We start from the raw sequence: 17,294 nt of genomic DNA, 5'->3' as shown, positions 1-17,294 counted from the left end.
AAAAGCGTACACCATGTATGTCAATCTTACATTTGGTTCTGTTGAATCTTGGAGTCAAATGTGTAGAATGTTTGAAGAAAAAAAATTTTCTACCCAAGAAAAGGTTACTTTGATTGACTTGGGAAAAAAAATCAAAAGTCATGGGAAGATCTCATGGAATACATGCAATGCTTTATAGAAAGAATGTTGGATATTCAAGATTCTCATAATGAGAATGAGCTGGTGAAAGTATATATCTAAGGAATGTTTTATGAGTATTGAGTGCACTTGAAAATTTACCTCTTTCAACTTTTGCTACTTTGGTTGAATCTATAAGAACCAATAGTGCAGTTTTAGGTAGCAAGAAGCACTTGTTTCACTCAAAGGAATGCTCTTACAATGAATACAATTCAAGGAAGAGTAAAAAAAAAAGAAAGGGACCTCTTCGTCTTAATATGTGTCCTAGAAAAAATAATCAAATAAGAATACAAGATGATGATACTAACTTTCCACCATTTTCAGTTCCAATGAACAAAGTGAAAGCACTACTTTAAGAATTGATTAAATATGAAAATGTAAATCTACCACAACCACTAATAGCAGAAGAAAAGTCTAACCTAAGGTATTGTGACCATCATCGAACAATTGCTCAAAATTTCAAAAAAAAAATTTGAATTTTTCTTGATTTTTACCTTGAAATTAAGTTTAACATATGGTGGCTTGAATCATTATTATACTTTTTTTGATTAGTTCTTCATGAAGGCAATAATAGGTAGTGATTGATAATGAATATAGCTTTAGGAAAAGATTGAATATGTGAGAAATATTAGATAATACTTAGGTTTAGTGAATTCTTGAATATGGTATTCATTTGTGAGTGATGTTTTAAATATTGAAATGTATTTTTTTATCTAGTATTGATTATATGAGCATAAGATTATTTTTCCATTGGCCTTTAAAATTGTGTTTCATGATTCTAAAATTTGTTTTGATTGTCTCTTGAGCCAAAATCTCAGATGACACATGATTAGGGAAATGATATACACCATATTTGGATCGATTGAACTTTTCAAGCCATCATTGATATAATATTTCTATAGTCACCCCATTTAAGTCTTATGATGCATTTTATTTGTTTTAAAACCACATTATAAGCCTATAACCTTATTTTGTATATTTTTTATTTTTTTAGTCCTTTACCTTATATGCATTAGGACATTATACACCATTTGTGAGCTATGCATTATTAGAGAGGAAATGTAGAGTTTGAAAAAAAATAAAAAATAAAAAAAATTTGAAAAGAGAAAAAAAATTAAGCTAGCTTGCAAAAAGAAAAAAAAGTTGTGAAAAAGCAAAGAAAAGAAGAAAAAAAAATGGGCACAATCAAAATTTAGGGGTTGATTCTTTAATCAAGCTCACCTTTCTTACCTTGAGAGCTCAATGATGAATGATCCTAGACATGTGATGCATTATTAGGATACTTAAGCCTAAATGACTTTTATCATACCATAACCCTAGCCTTACATTACAAGCTTATTAAAGTTTTAAATGATCCTTGGTCATGTGTTTAATCTATATTAGTGGAGAAAGATGTGATAAGCAAACTTATAAATATATGAGCATACTTTATTGATCATTGTTATAATGTCTCATAAATTGCATAACATTATTAGATTTCATGCAAGAAGATGTGAAAAATGTTTCTTGCTTGTGAAACCTTAGTTAGGAATGCTCTCGACCTAGGTAGATTCTTGTGTAATAACATTTATTCATGATTTTGCTTTAGTTATATTTACTAATCAATCCATAAAGCTATAGAGTTGAATGAAGTATTGGAAGTATAATGTGATTCTTGACAAATCTAGTTTTGCTTGAAGACAAGCAAAAGTTTAAGTTCAAGGATTTGATTGCATTAAAAATTTTAGCTTTTTAGTGCTTAATTTTAGTGCAATTTGACTATTATTTTAACTTGTTCTTTAGCATTTCTTTGCAAAAATATTCTTAAAATCCCAATTGTCTTATGTGTAGGTAAAAATAAAGAAAATAAGGAATTTTGGTCAATTTAGATACATTTTTGAAGGATTTTTGGTGCAAATTGTGAAAATGACCTAAAACTAATGTCATTAAGTTAGATTGCTTTTGAAGGAGTTTTCTTGAACCTTTCTTCCATGAATTTTTTTTAGCATTATTTTCAGCATGTTTCTAATGATTTTATTATTTAACTTTGCTCATGGAATACTTATATGTTTTGTAGCCAAAATTTGAAAACATATATGCATGCAAAAAGCTTAACAAGGAAAAGATAATGCACTAGTGGCATAGAATGCAACATTCATTTGCATGAGAATTAGGCATCACATTTTGGTGCTTAAAGGAAGACTTCAAGTGGTGATGACATGGCATATTGGAGAGTTTTCATTGGTCATAACTTGGACTTTTGAAAGTGGAAAATGCATAAGGAAGGCTTGCAATAGAGGAAGAACAAAGTGTTGAAGAAAAAGTCAAACATCCATGCACCTAGTGCAGAAGCAAGAAGGGAAGAAGTCTTTAGAAGCTCACCTCATTGTAGATATTTTAGAGAGATGTTTTGAAGCTTCATTCACCACTCACCTTCCTATAAATAGGAGTGGAGCCAACCATTTTAAAAAGACATTTTTTTATTTTTCTTATTCTTTAATTTACGTACTTTCCTTTACTACGTTTTATTCTTTTAGCAACAAAACAACCCTTGATCTTTATGTTTTTCTATTGATTTTGATTGCACTTTTACATTTCCTTAAATATTTTTCAGTGTTCTTTACTATTTTGGCAATGAAACTTGTAAATTTTATTTATTTCTAGCTCAAATCTACCTATTTTTTGTTGATACTCAAATTTATTTTTTAATTTGCTGCTCTGACCTACCTGGGATTTTTTTTTTTATGAAATCTCATTCAAATCTTATTTGTTTTTACTCAATTTTTTTATAGTTTCCTAATCCAATTAGCTACAACATATTAAAAATTCAATTCAAACTCACACCACAATATTCCAGATCAAGCTTAGAAGATTCGTCTAGATACAAGTGATAGGTGCAAATCAGATGTGATCTATCAAGTTTGGCATGGAACTACTCTCTCTTTGGCCAGTTTTTTCTTTTTTTCACTCTAAATCCTTAGTTTTACTTATTTACTTGTTGATTCTTGCTTGATCTAGTTTATTTCTTTACATTTCATTGTTGTTTGGATTACATTTGTAGTGTATGCTCTGTTTTCTACATTTTTTAGTGCTATTTAGTTTGCTAACTGGTTGAGCTATTTTTCCTTTATTTTGCTACAAATTTTTTGTTGAAATCTATAGTTAACTTGTTGTTTGATCTTGCTTTCATTTAGTTTAAGCTCATATTCATTAGAAATTTTTAAATCTTCATTTTCAGCTTATAAGTTGTTAAAATTTTGTTTTAGCACAACTGTTGTTTTGTTAAATGTTTAGTTCCTTCATGTGACTTTTCTAAAATTTTTTATTTTCTTTTTACTTTCTCATCTTGTTCCTTAGTCAAACTTTAAATTTTCAGTTCATATTAACTTGAGTTTGCATCATTTAGAGCTAGAATGGTAGTTTTAAATTTAGTTTTTGATTTTGCTATACTTTCAGTTTCAATGTTCTAGCTTAGATTTTGCAATTTTTTTTATTGCTTGCATTTCAAATATGTTTTTACTTTAACTCATGTTTAGTTAATTGCATTTCAATTTACCTATTGTTTTGCAGTTATTTTAGTTAGTTTACATTTTGCAATTTTACATTGTACTATATTTGTGTTACATGCTTTGGTTGATTTTATTTTTTTTAGTTAATTTAATGCCATATTTGTCTTTGTTTGATTGATCCAACTTTAGAAGGGTATAGGAATAATAGGTACTTAACTTAGGAAGTTCTACCTAATCTCCATAAGATCGACATTCTGACTGAAAGGTCACTTTTACTACTTGTTCGGTCTGTATACTTGTAGATTTTATGTATACCTTAAATTTTTATACATATTCTTTAATTTACTCATGTTAAATCACTTCTTAAAAAATAGCATGTACCAATTTAAATACCTGTGTCTCTTTGGATTTAGCATATTGTTATATATTAGAGTAATTTGAATTTTATAATATATTGATATAAAATGCTGGTTTGAACCTTATTACTTATGTATGCTCCTGTCTTATTAAATCATGTATGAACCTATGGTTCTTGTTAAATATTACTTAGGATTGAATTTTCTTATGAGATATTACTTGAAATATATTTGTACACTGAAAGTTGTTGGACAAAGCTGCTTATGCTAATGAGATGTGTTTATCTAGCAAAAAAATGTCTCTAGACTTGAGATAACTTGTGTCTTTCATGTAAAAACTATTTGTAGCTTAAGTTACTTGCTCTTTTTCATTTAGTTATGACAAAAAAGGGAGAGAGGTCTTAGAGTTATAAAATTTGCTTGAATTTGATATATGTACTTCCTACTTTGTAGGTATTAATAAATATTTTGATGGAATGGATTTTAGATTGGTTTAAAGGGGAACTTTTAAAAATAGTTTTTAAAATTTATGACTTAATTTTTGAAAAAAATTTAAGGAATGCTTTTTATCAAGCAAATTTTGTTTTAAAATTTTGTTATATAAAAAAAAAAAGGAAAATTGTTCATCTTAAATTGATTATTATTTTGAAAGGACAAAAATTTTAAGCTTGTATTTCAACTTAAATTTGCTTAAATATTTTGTATACTTCTTAAACCAAAAGTTTTAATTGTCAATCGAGCTAATCCGACTGTCTATAGACACTTTTTTTTTTTTTAATTACAAGTATAAGAAAGATTATAATCATAATCAAATATTATATTGGTATATAGAAAATCACTCAATTAACAAACTAACTAACAAATCAACAAATTAAAATATAACTAAATTAGTCTAACATTAAATTAAATCAAATCAACACACAATATGATTAGAATTTAAAACTTTAAGATTTTAAGACCTCTTTATTATCACTAAGCCAGAGATTATACATCAATATTTTAAATTCACAAGGAGTGTTAAAAATTATTTATTAATTTTTTTCCGTTTCTTTCGAAGATGGGTTTTGTTGGCCATTTTGGGCCTGCATACTTCTTTAGATTTTTTTTGTTTTTTTAGGGCCTATGTTGTCTTGTTTCAATTTTTCCGCCCGACAGTTTCAAAAATTTCACCGGTAAGTTAAACAACCAAAACGAAAAATAGTGTTAGGCTGTAATAAAGAGGCGGCCGATTGCTACCCAGTTTCTTCTATTGGGCTTTTTGCAGTGCACCGAAAATTGCTGTTTAGTCACAATTTATTCTAAGCAAAGTTGTAGCTTTGCACAATCAAGAGATGGTCAAATACAAACGGGGCTGTTGGAACTTCCATTAGCACCCAGTTGCCCAACTTGATCAACTCGTTCTGTTTTTTTTTTCCTTTTTTTTTTTTGTTATTGTTGTTATTCTATCATTCCAACGAAATTCTTTTAGTTGAATAGCTATTTATCATATAACTTTACTTGATGATGATTCTTAGTGGTATTGGTAAGTGAGTCTAGTGAGAGTTAAAGAAAAGGAGAAGAGTTCAGTTTAGAGGATGGTAGGATTTAGAATATTGTAATACTGATATCAAGAAGGAAGAAAAAAAAATATTAGTTTGATTTGTTGAATAAAGTGTTAGACTTTTGTATAATCTCAAATACTTTAAAAAATTCCCTGAGGGTGTATGTGAGAGTACTTTTGGTTCAAACTACAAAGTAGAAAGGCTTTTGAGTTTGTGGGTGCAAGAATTATATTATAAAATTAAACAGCTGAAATCTCAAATTGAGACGAACCAAATTGAATCAGTTCTTTAGTTAATTTGTTATGTTTAAAGTTTTTATTTTTTAATATTATTTTTGAGTTTGTCTACTTAAAATGTAGAATTGAGATTGTTTGAGTTATTTTAATCTTTTGTTTTATAATCGAATCGATCATGTTAAAAGTATGGATCTGACAGTCAAAATTGGGATTTGTATATAAAATTCAATAATTATATACGCAGAAATGAAAATCGGTTCCAAATTATTGAATGTTGTGATGACTGCCTCATGTTTGAAATTTGAGTTGAATTCAATGTTAATATTTTCCCTTTCCGTATCCCTTTTATCTTATGCTTTATTGCACTATCCAACTTGTAATTCCTAGTTTTACTCGAGAAAATAATTTTGTCACGTACCTTTAATAGCATTCTTTACAAAAACTAATATCTATTAAAGTATTGCTCTTTTCATTCCAAATTATTTTGATATTATTAATTTTCGTGAAATTAAAAAAAAATTATTTTAATGCATTAAATATTAAAATTAAATTTTTTATAAAATTAAAATTTTATGATTTTTAATGTCAAAAAGCAAAAAAATTATACAATATAATTTTAAAATTTAAAAATTAAGAGTTTTAGATATTTAAAAAAATTAAATTTGGGACATCTAAAAAGAAAAAAATAGAAAAAAAAAACTCAGAGTGTATTTGTTTTGCTCTCATATTTTTTTATGTTGAAATTACATTTAACAATATATATTAAAATTACAATCAAATAATTTTTAATAATATCTAAAGAATATAAAAAAAAAACCTAAACAACTTGAATCAACAACCATCAAAACCTCTTTTTTGTTATTAAAATAAGGCCCCATTGACTTTATTCTTATCATTTGTAAATACTAAAACAATAAAAAAAATTAGTACAATAGCCAAATTAAAATAATTTACGAGAAAAATACATAATTTATTTATTATTGTCATTATTATTTTTTGTTATCAACAGGAGTTAAATGAATTAATAAAATTTAAAATATTTACCTTGTAGAGTTTAAAATCAAATTTTATTATTAACAATTTTTTTCAGTGAGTGATTTATAAATTTAATATAATTTTTTATATCTACAATTTGGATAACTAAAAAAACTTTTTTAATCAAAAGAAAATACTCATAAAAAATATTTTTAAAATAAAATCTTGAATTAATAAATTAATATTAAAAATGTTATATTAAGATAGCCCAAAAAAATATTATGCCTGAATAAAACATAAAGACACTCACGATGATGTTAAAAAAGAAAATTAACGTAGGTTCGTTCGGCCCCGAATCCAGTCTTTCGGTAAGAGTTAAGCCAACAAAAGATTGCAGGTAAAAATTAGCCAACGAAAAGAGTTGAGATGGGATGAGAAAGCGTGAGCCCAACTTTTCTCTGCCAGGATGATGGGGATAACGAGAGAGCATTGGCGTGTAGAAAACACCTTGGAATTGGAAATAAAAGAAAATAAAAAAAGCCTAAAAAATATGAATCTGACGTAAAAGTAGAGCTACCTACCGAATCCAGCCCTATCTCTTAACAACTTGTCTGTCTTTCTTACCAACTTGGTCAAATCCCATCCCCATCCCCCCCACTTCCCTCCTCTCCTCATAAACATCGAGTCTATTGGGTCATCCCTCCTTTCTCTCCCCCGTATAAATGCTCCCTTCCACTCCTTTCAACCAAAATAATTATTACTTCTACCCATCAGTTTTCAAACAGGAAAACATCAAAAACACCCATCCACAGATAAAAACACCTACTTATCCATTTTCCTAGTACAACTAGTTTCTGAATCGCTTATCCCAACCCTTTTCAATTTCTTCTGCATCTATTAATCCAAACACATCTGGCTGGCATCAACTACCCCGATTGATTCTACAAGAAATTGAATTCAAATTTCATGGGACGATCACCCTGTTGTGAAAAAGCACATACCAATAAAGGTGCCTGGACCAAAGAGGAAGACCAGCGCCTCATTGACTACATCCGTGTCCATGGTGAAGGTTGCTGGCGTTCCCTCCCCAAAGCTGCGGGTAACATCCGTACCATATTTCACTTTTTAATTTAAGATCTATACCTATAATTCAATCCTTTCTCATTCTTTTTCATTTTCCTTCATTTTATTTAGTAATTTGGTTTCTTGAATTATATGTATAAAGGGCTGCTTAGATGCGGCAAGAGTTGCCGATTAAGATGGATAAACTACTTGAGGCCTGACCTTAAGAGAGGAAATTTCACTGAAGAGGAGGATGAACTTATCATCAAACTTCACAGTTTACTGGGAAACAAGTGGGTTTTTGTTTTTTTTTAATGTTAATCAGGGAAAGAAACTGTTGCAACTTTTTCATTTCATCGTATCTGATAGATTTCCTTTTCTTTAATCTATTGGCAGATGGTCTTTAATTGCTGGAAGATTACCAGGAAGAACAGATAACGAGATCAAGAACTACTGGAACACGCACATCAAAAGAAAGCTTATAAATGGAAGAATTGATCCACAAACTCATCGTCCACTGACTGAAACTGCCAATACAAATAGCACAGCTAAAGCCACAGTCACAGCCATAGCCCCCACTGAATTGGATTTAAGAAACGTGCCCAGATTTTCAAAAGCCAACTTTATTACAACCCCATCTCTGGATTTCAAATACAATGAATTTCAAGTTAAAGGAAGAACAGAGTCCCTTGAAGAAGGCAACTGTGCCAGCAGTGGCTTGACTACAGAGGAAGAACAGCAACAGCAACAGGAGAAGTATCCAAGCAGTGGACAAGAGTTAAATTTGGAACTATCAATTGGGATTAGTTCAGGTGGAAAGAACTCAACTCAGCTTTCCAGTGCCAACTATGCCGAGTTCAAACCACATCCAGATAACAGCAATTACTAGTTTCTTGGACAAGCTATGGTGGCTAAGGCAGTCTGTTTGTGTTGGCAATTAGGGTTTCAAAGAAGCGAAATTTGTAGGAATTGTCAAAATGCAAATGGGTTCCATAGATATTGTAGTCCTTTGGATTCATAGGGTCAATATTATTCTTTTTTCTTCTTTTAGAAGCTTAAGATAAATGCTTAATTACTATGTTTTACCTGCCTTCTGTAACCAAAGCTAATTACAAGATAAGATGTTTGCCATGCCTATCACCACGCGTAGAAGGAAAAAAAACGACATTAATAGCTGCTCTCTGCAAAATTTATTCAATGCTCTTGGATTCTTTTGATTTGTTTTATTGGTTCAGTGAACATAATCACACCGGCATTTATGTTGAAAGAAATCACCATAATAGACCTTCACTCATAATTTTTTCAAGTTTATTTTTCTAGGTTGTGAAATTAATTTTTATATCAACACAAGTTGATTCAATTGGTAAGGTATCTGTTTGCCTCAACTTAAGCAATTTTGTATTTCCAAATTTTCCATATTTTGGTGGTTTCTAGGAAGTATTTCCTAATATCTACACACCTTAACTTGAGTTTAAAGTAATTTATCTATTATAAAATTTTGAAAAAAAAAAAAAAAAAAACAAAGGCTAAATGGAAAGACAAAAGAGATTAAATTATTTATATTGTGTACCCCCAATTAATTGATCAATTATATGTTATACTATTAATTGTTCATTTATTTGAACATATGTGGCTTACCAATTTTGAAACTTACGGCTAAATTCTTTTTTCCATTGATGTAACAGTAAACGAAGACTTGTTTACTAAAAAAAATGGAATATAAGCAGGCACACAAAGAAAAAAAAAAAAAGACATGAAGGTGTTTAACAATCGGAAGTTATTCATGTCAACGTGCAACTTTTGGTACGAAATGTGAGGTTTAAGAATTATCCATGTGATGCTACAAATTGTTTAATGATAATGATGATTTACTTCAATTATTAATTGATTTGTTTAATCTAAGTTTGATAATAATTGCGAAAGAATTTAATACAAATGGGCAAAGTAATCTTATTCTTTCGGTAAAGACAACAAGCGTTAAAGATGTCAACGGGAATGATACGAATAGAGTAAGCATTACTCATCTTCATCCTTAAATTTTTATATTATATTTATTTTTATATTTATATCCAATAAATATTTTAAATTTATCCATATCTTTATCTTTATAAGTATTTAATAGTATAGATAATTTTTATACCCTTAATTTTTAAAAAAATAAAAAAAAATTATTTTTATTTTGTATATTTAAATAATTTTTTATAAATATATATTAATATATATTTTTTAATAAAAATATATTAATTTTAATTAATCTAAAATAATAATTTATATTATTTAATAAAAAATTTATTTACTAAATATATATAAATATATATATGATATAGATATGAAACGGATATTGTATTATCTGTCTTAATCTCATATCAAATAAAAATTTAAAATTATATTTATATTTTATTTTTATACTTATAATATAATATATATTTAAATTTTTATTCAAATAAAAAATTAAAATTTTTTATTAAATATGAATAAAATTGACATCTTATCTTTAATGATTCTAAGTTTTGGTTTGGCCGAACATTACGTTATGCAAAAAATGCGTTCGGAACAACAATTGCTCTAAAATCACTGTTTCAGCAACTTGCTGGCTGGTTTCTTTATCCAGTGGGAACTTCTCAAATTTTTTTAATCAAAAAGCCATTAAGAATCTTTTTTCATCTTATAAAATGTCATTCCAGCCGTATCAAATTTGAACTTGAAAGCTTTAATATGGAATTTCAAAATTTTAACTATTGTTTGTCCCTTTAAAATAACGTATTAGGTATTTGAATCCTTTTCTTTGAAATTCTTGAAACCTAAAAAAAAAAAAAATTTAGAATAAATTTTTTTCTTTTTATATAAGAAATAAGTGGGAGAGAAATGCAGGTACAAGAGGAAATCCTCCACCTAACAAAATATTTCCTAACATGGCAATGGAAGGTGGAAATGGGATTAGCCACGTATGGAGCCCAATCTAAACCGACGGGACCTGCCAGAAGATAAATGGGTAGTCCACCTAATCTAATCATATATAATATTAAATTATATCATACATGATTATCTGGTAAAGTTATTTATATATAATTTTATATGAATAATTTATATTATTAACACATAAAAATAATTGTTTAATTGTAATTATCTACTAAATAGTTTTATTATTTAAATTTTAAAAATACTTCAAATCCTAAAAAATCAGATTTATTCAAATATTTTCTTTGTTAAATAATTTATTATCTTTATCGTCATTTAAATGAGATAAAGTTATTATGATCATTCCAATGAAAAAAAATAAAAATATCTTTTAAGATTAACGATATATATATTTTATAAAACAAGTATATATTCTTTATTTAGCATTTAAACTATGTAAGTATGTTGTACTTTAATTATTTAGATTAATTATTTGTTTCAATTTATTTTAAGTACCATTAATTAGACATATCATTAAACTGACAACTTTATGATAATATTAAAGACATGTTCAAATAGGTGTCATGAGTTAAAGGCTTTAAAAAGAGCTGTAAATATTAAAATGTTGATAATAAAAAATAATTTAGATATATCTCTATTAAATGAATTTTTCAATAATATACACATATATATTTAAATTTTAAATCTAATATATATATATATATATATTATATTACAACATAAAAGGTTACATGATAAAAATTATTTATATGCATGCATAGGTGGATAGTTTCTTTTAATGACACATACAATAATGCTTATACTATTTTATTTATCAAATATTTTTTTATAAATTATTTAAATTCAAATTAAAATCTATTTGAAATTGAAAATTTTGCATAAATTTTGAATTCAATTATATTAAATGATAATTTATCTTTTCTTTTTAAATTTAATCATAGTTTCAAATATATATACTTAATAAAATTTTATTTTCTGCCAAATAATTCTATTTAATAAATTATTTAAATTTTATATTTTTAGATAATTATTGAAATTCAAATCAAAATCTATCAAATATTGGAAATTTAGCATAAATTTTAAATTCAAATATATTAAATCTTAATTTATCATATTTTCAATTTATTCTTGGTTACAAATATATATATATATATATACACACACACACATGCTTAATAAATTATTATATACTAAAATTAAAATTTGAGAACAAAAATAAAGAGTATAAAGGAGACCATTCCATTCAAGCCAAGAATGTTTTATTTGTTATTATTAGAATTAGAAATTGAAGATAAAATTTTTTATTTGACAATTATTTTTTATTGGTTTTTATAGGAATTGACAAAAGTAGAAAGAAGTGAAAGTCACGATATACTCATGAAAAATAAGTCCATTTTCTACCCTTATTACTCTTCAAAATATGGTTTATTTTGAAATTAATAATTAAGTAAAAGAAAATAAACTAGAATTTGAATTGGCTAGGTATTAGGACTTAATTTAGAACTTATATAGTGGTTGACTCTAAGTTAATGAATTATTGACTAGAAAGTATGTATTACTAAAGTAATAAAAGCTTGCATCTTTATATGAAAAGATAAGACATTTGAATACTGCTAAAGAAGTTAGATAAAATTATGTTTTTACTTTTGGGAACAAATATAGTGTTTTAGTTATGTTCTAATTCAAATATTTTTATATTATATATTTGGTTAATTTATTTATTTCTCTTTAATCCATTACATTTTTTAATTTTGTTTAGATTGATTATAATTAGCTTTTCGTATTATATTTTGTTTTGTTTTATTCATTTCTTTAATGTTTTTTTTCTATTAATTCATTAACATATATGCTTTTATTATTATATATTCTTAATCTCGGCAAATTAATATGTTAACTTATATTCTCCATTTCCTTTTGCAACACTTTTTTATTATTGATCTTTTTGTCTACAACGGATGGTATGAGAAAAATGATGATCACCACCATAATTGACCCACCAAAAAATACTCTATCAATTATGTTAAAAACAATTAAAAATAAATAATATTTTAAGAAAAAAAAAGATATGTTTTTAAGCATAATATAAAGAATCATTGTTTCCCTTTTATTGAAAAAAATAATTGTATTTTGCTGCCATAGAAATAATTGTTAGGCCAATATATTTGTGTAATAATTACTTGAAGTATGTCAAAAACAAGAACTAATAAAAAGCAAATGGTTATGGCTAAATTAATAATTGTGATTTGTTGTTCAATCAATATATATATATATATATATCCATAACAACATTATTATAAAAACAATTATTAATCTTAACTATTTGAAGATTGTATTGTTTTATTAAGATAATATAAAAACTTAAAGTTAATAAAATATAATTTAAAATTATGAAAAATTTAATATAAAATCATGTGCTTTGTATAGGTTAAAAAAGCTAGTTATTAGATTAATGCAACCAAAATTTATGTGGCTCTTACTTAGATAGGAACTCTACACAACACAATGGTTGATAGGAAGAATGAAAATAAATAAAAGGAAAAAATGAGAAAAGAAGAGAAAAGGAAGGAAAATATTTTTCATTAATTATGTTGGTTATGAATGATGAAAAATAAAAGGAAATAGAGAAATTAAAATAATGTTTGGTACAAGATGATCAACTCAAAAACTATAGTGATTTGTACGTGATGCTTAAATTATCATGTTTGATAAGTACTTGATGATCTTATACGATAGTGATTTTAGATCATCGAGAGTGATTAAATTATTGCTTTGAAAGGTAATCTAATTCTAATCCAAAAGTGTGAAAAACTTTTATCACCAAAGTGAAATGATGTGTAAAATTTATAATGACTAAAACATCTATTTAATATGTTTATAGACACCCCATTTTTTCACGGGATTTTTCAAAATTTATTGGGTTTTGAATTTTGATTTTGATTTTACAATTAAGCCTCAATTGGAAAAGCAAATTTTGGGCCCAAAAATTAAACCCTAAATTTTATTTGTATTTTAATTTTTTAGTTTAATTTTTGGTTTAAATTTTTTTCGTCAAAAAAGTAAAAAACAATTGGTTAAAAAATTTAAAAAAAGTAAACATAAAAAAATATGGGATTTTGCATGGAAAATCTTGGATTCAATTCAACTATTGAATCCTATCTCAAATTTTAACTTTAATGGTTGAATAATTATGGAAAGACTTTGGGTTCAATCTATAGAAAATGGGAAGATTACATAGAAAATAAATTTTGAAAAGAAATCCTAGATTCAGTTGAATTAATTTCTTCCAAATCAAAATTGATTCTATCCCACATATAATAACTTGAATCTAAGATAAAAAAGGGCCTCATAGCAATTGACTCCAAAATCAAACAAAGGTCATTGAAAAAAAATTTAAACAAAGTTTTGAATTAACAAGGAAGAAGCAATCAAGCAAAAAATTTTGCAAGATCTAGTTGGAGTTTTTGGAAGGAAGGTTAAGATTTATAATAGGAAGCATTAGTTTTTGAAAGGTAGAAAATTGTTGGAACCCCTGATCCATCAAGGTAATGTTAGCTTTCTTTTCTTTGTGATTTTTACATAACTTTTATAATTTAATTGCTTAATCTTATTTTTATATTTATTACATGGTATTTTTTTTTTGCATGAATTTGCTTGACTAATATTATATTTGCATGATTAATATTATATTTGCATGATAATTTATTTGCTTAATATTTTATTTGCATGATTAGTATATTTCTATGATTTATTAATATATTTACATGAATATTAATATGTTTGCATGATTATTAATTTATCTGCATGATTATTAATTTATTTGCATAATTATCAATTTATTTATTTGTGTTATCGCATGATTATTATTATATATTTAATTGCATGTTTATTTGCATAATTTTTATTATTATTTGTATTATTATATATTTAATTGTATGTTTATTTGCATGATTTATATTATTATTTGCATGATTATATATTTAATTGCATATTTTACATTGTTAATTACATGTCTATTTGCATGACTATTAATTTATTTATTTGTGTGATTGTATGATTATTAATATATTTTATTTACATAGTTATATATTTATATGATTATTATTGCATGATTTTATATTTATTGCATGATATGATATTATATGTTATTGCATGATTAATATTATATTTGAATGATATCTAATTGCATGTGTGCATAATTGCATGATTATATTTAATTACATAATTACTAATATATTTGTGTGATTATATTTGATTTCATGATTATATATTTGCGTGGTATTTTATATTATTGTATGATAATTAATACATTTGCATAATATTATATATTTATATGATTATTATTATTGCATGATAATTAACATATTTGCATGACATTCTTGCATGAATATTTTAGCATGATCTAAGCATGTTATTATTACATGATATTTGGTATGATTTCTAATATATTTGCATGATAATTTTTACATGATATGATTTTTAATATTTATTGCATGATTGCTTGATCTTTTGATAAATTTTTTGTATCACTATGTGATGTAAATAAAATGTTGGAATTGATTTATTTGCATGATAAAACCATCTTTGATAAGACTTTAGATAATACATAATTAACTTGGTACCAATTTTGGGCGTAAAGGGATGCTAATACCTTTCCTGCATGTAACCGACTCCTAAACCTTAGTTCTGTTGATATAGACCAAAACTATTCTTTTTAGGGACCCTCAGCTTAGACTTACGATAACCTTAAAAAGGATAGATTCACATAGGTGGCCAATCACACCTAGCTAAAAAAAATTGGTAGTGACTCCATAATTTTTATGTCTATTGGATAGGTTCTCTCAATTTAAACGTTATGACAGTTTGACTACTCTACTGGGGATATTAGAGAGTCAAGCCATTAGTTAGCTATGTGTCATCCTAAGCTTTGCTTTGATGGTTTTATTAAGTAATTATTTGTAATTTTCATATTACTAACCTATTTGTTTTTGTTTTCTTGTTTTGCAAATTTTAATTTTTTGTGTGCGTTAATTTATTTGATTATTTGGCATGTCCTTTTACACACACCATTCTTGCATTCATGCATAAGCTCTAGACCTAAGCTTTATCCTTTATTATAAGGGAGCAAGTACCTACACTCTTATGAGGTGATAACCTTCGTGTGAGCTAGCAAAACTTTCACTCAAATTGAATCCATTTTGTTTGAGTCTATAATGGTGGGTGAGAATTAGGTACCTTACTAATTTATAATGAATGATGATGTAGGGAATAATTTAGGAATCTTTAGATTGTCAAACCTTTGAACCCAGTATGTAAATAAACCATAAAGATTTGAACCCAAGTTAAAGCCTTACCTTACCATTTGTTAGAAAATCCTAAACAGGACACATGATGGGACATTTATTCTAGTTGTAAATTTATCCTTATGTACATTATGTGCATACTAACCATTGTTTCTTATATATATCATGTTTACTAACCCTTTTTTTTGTACTATTTATATATGCATTTACATCTTTAAATCCTTTTTATTGCATTCATGCATACATGCATTCATTCATGTGATATTCCTTTTCACTTTTTTATATAGTAAAAGATGTGAATGCTTAATTATAAATTAAAGAGTATTTTTTTAAAGTTTTTTACATAGTTGTGAATATGAATTTTTGTTTTTACTATGTATTGCATACTTGTAAACATTTTTGTATATGCATTATTTCATTTGCCTTTTCAATTTTATACATAGTTATGGATATAAATTCTTGTTTTTCATTATGTATTGCATACATGTATTTGCATATACATTTTTATCCATGTAAACATTTTTATATCTACATTAATTCATTTGTTTGGAAAATTCTTTTCAATTTTGTAAATAGTTTTGGATATGAATTCTTGTTTTTCATTATGTATTGCATACATGTATTTGCATGTAAATTTTTATCCATTTTTGTATGTGCATTATTTTATTGGTTTGGGAGAATCTTTGCATTTTCAGTTTTGTACATAGTTTCAAATATGAATTTTTGTTGTTATTATGCATTATATACTTGTATATACATTTTTATCCATGTAAATATTTTTGAATATATATTATATTATTTGTTTGGGGCAATCTTTACCTTTTTAATTTTGAAAATAGTTGTGAATATGAATGCATTGCATACATGTATTTGCATACACATTTTTATCCATGTAAACATTTTTGTAAATACATTATTTCATTTGTTTGATGCAATCTTTGGCACATAAATATGAATTCTTGTTTTTCATTATGATTTACATACAAGTATTTGTATATATATATATATATATTAATTTAGGATTGTTTGACAATAAAAGCCCATATGATTTCTTTCTATGATTGAAAATTTTTCTTTTTAAAGAAAAGTTTTTATGAAAACAATCTTAAGAGATTTGGGGATTACTATTAAGAATGAACATACCCTGTTATTTCATTTACCATTTCATACTCCAATTCAATTGAACACCACACCATCATAAAGCCTAACTTCTCAAGTGCCATGATCCTAATTTTCACAT

The 17,294-nt window shown here is 26.1% G+C and overlaps 1 protein-coding gene across 2 annotated transcripts; it reads left to right on the top strand.

Moving 5' to 3' along the window:
* Positions 1 to 7,520: 7,520 nt before the first annotated feature.
* LOC111283514 (transcription repressor MYB6-like) lies at positions 7,521 to 8,972 on the top strand. 2 transcript variants are annotated; one of them, XM_022872109.2, is made up of 3 exons: positions 7,521 to 7,872; positions 7,999 to 8,128; positions 8,232 to 8,972. In XM_022872109.2, exons 1-3 carry the CDS (start codon positions 7,740 to 7,742, stop codon positions 8,722 to 8,724), a joined length of 756 nt encoding a protein of 251 aa, XP_022727844.1. In that variant the 5' UTR covers positions 7,521 to 7,739; the 3' UTR covers positions 8,725 to 8,972. The 2 variants fall into 2 exon arrangements, with proteins under 2 accessions (XP_022727844.1, XP_022727845.1); XM_022872110.2 differs by having other exon boundaries at positions 7,968 to 8,128.
* The last annotated feature ends 8,322 nt before the right edge of the window (positions 8,973 to 17,294 follow it).

The sequence above is a fragment of the Durio zibethinus genome, chromosome 3 (genome assembly GCF_047325235.1).
Source record: "Durio zibethinus cultivar Kanyao isolate XHJ-2024 chromosome 3, ASM4732523v1, whole genome shotgun sequence".
Taxonomy (NCBI): Eukaryota; Viridiplantae; Streptophyta; class Magnoliopsida; order Malvales; family Malvaceae; genus Durio; species Durio zibethinus.
This window is presented reverse-complemented; position numbering and strand designations above follow the sequence as displayed.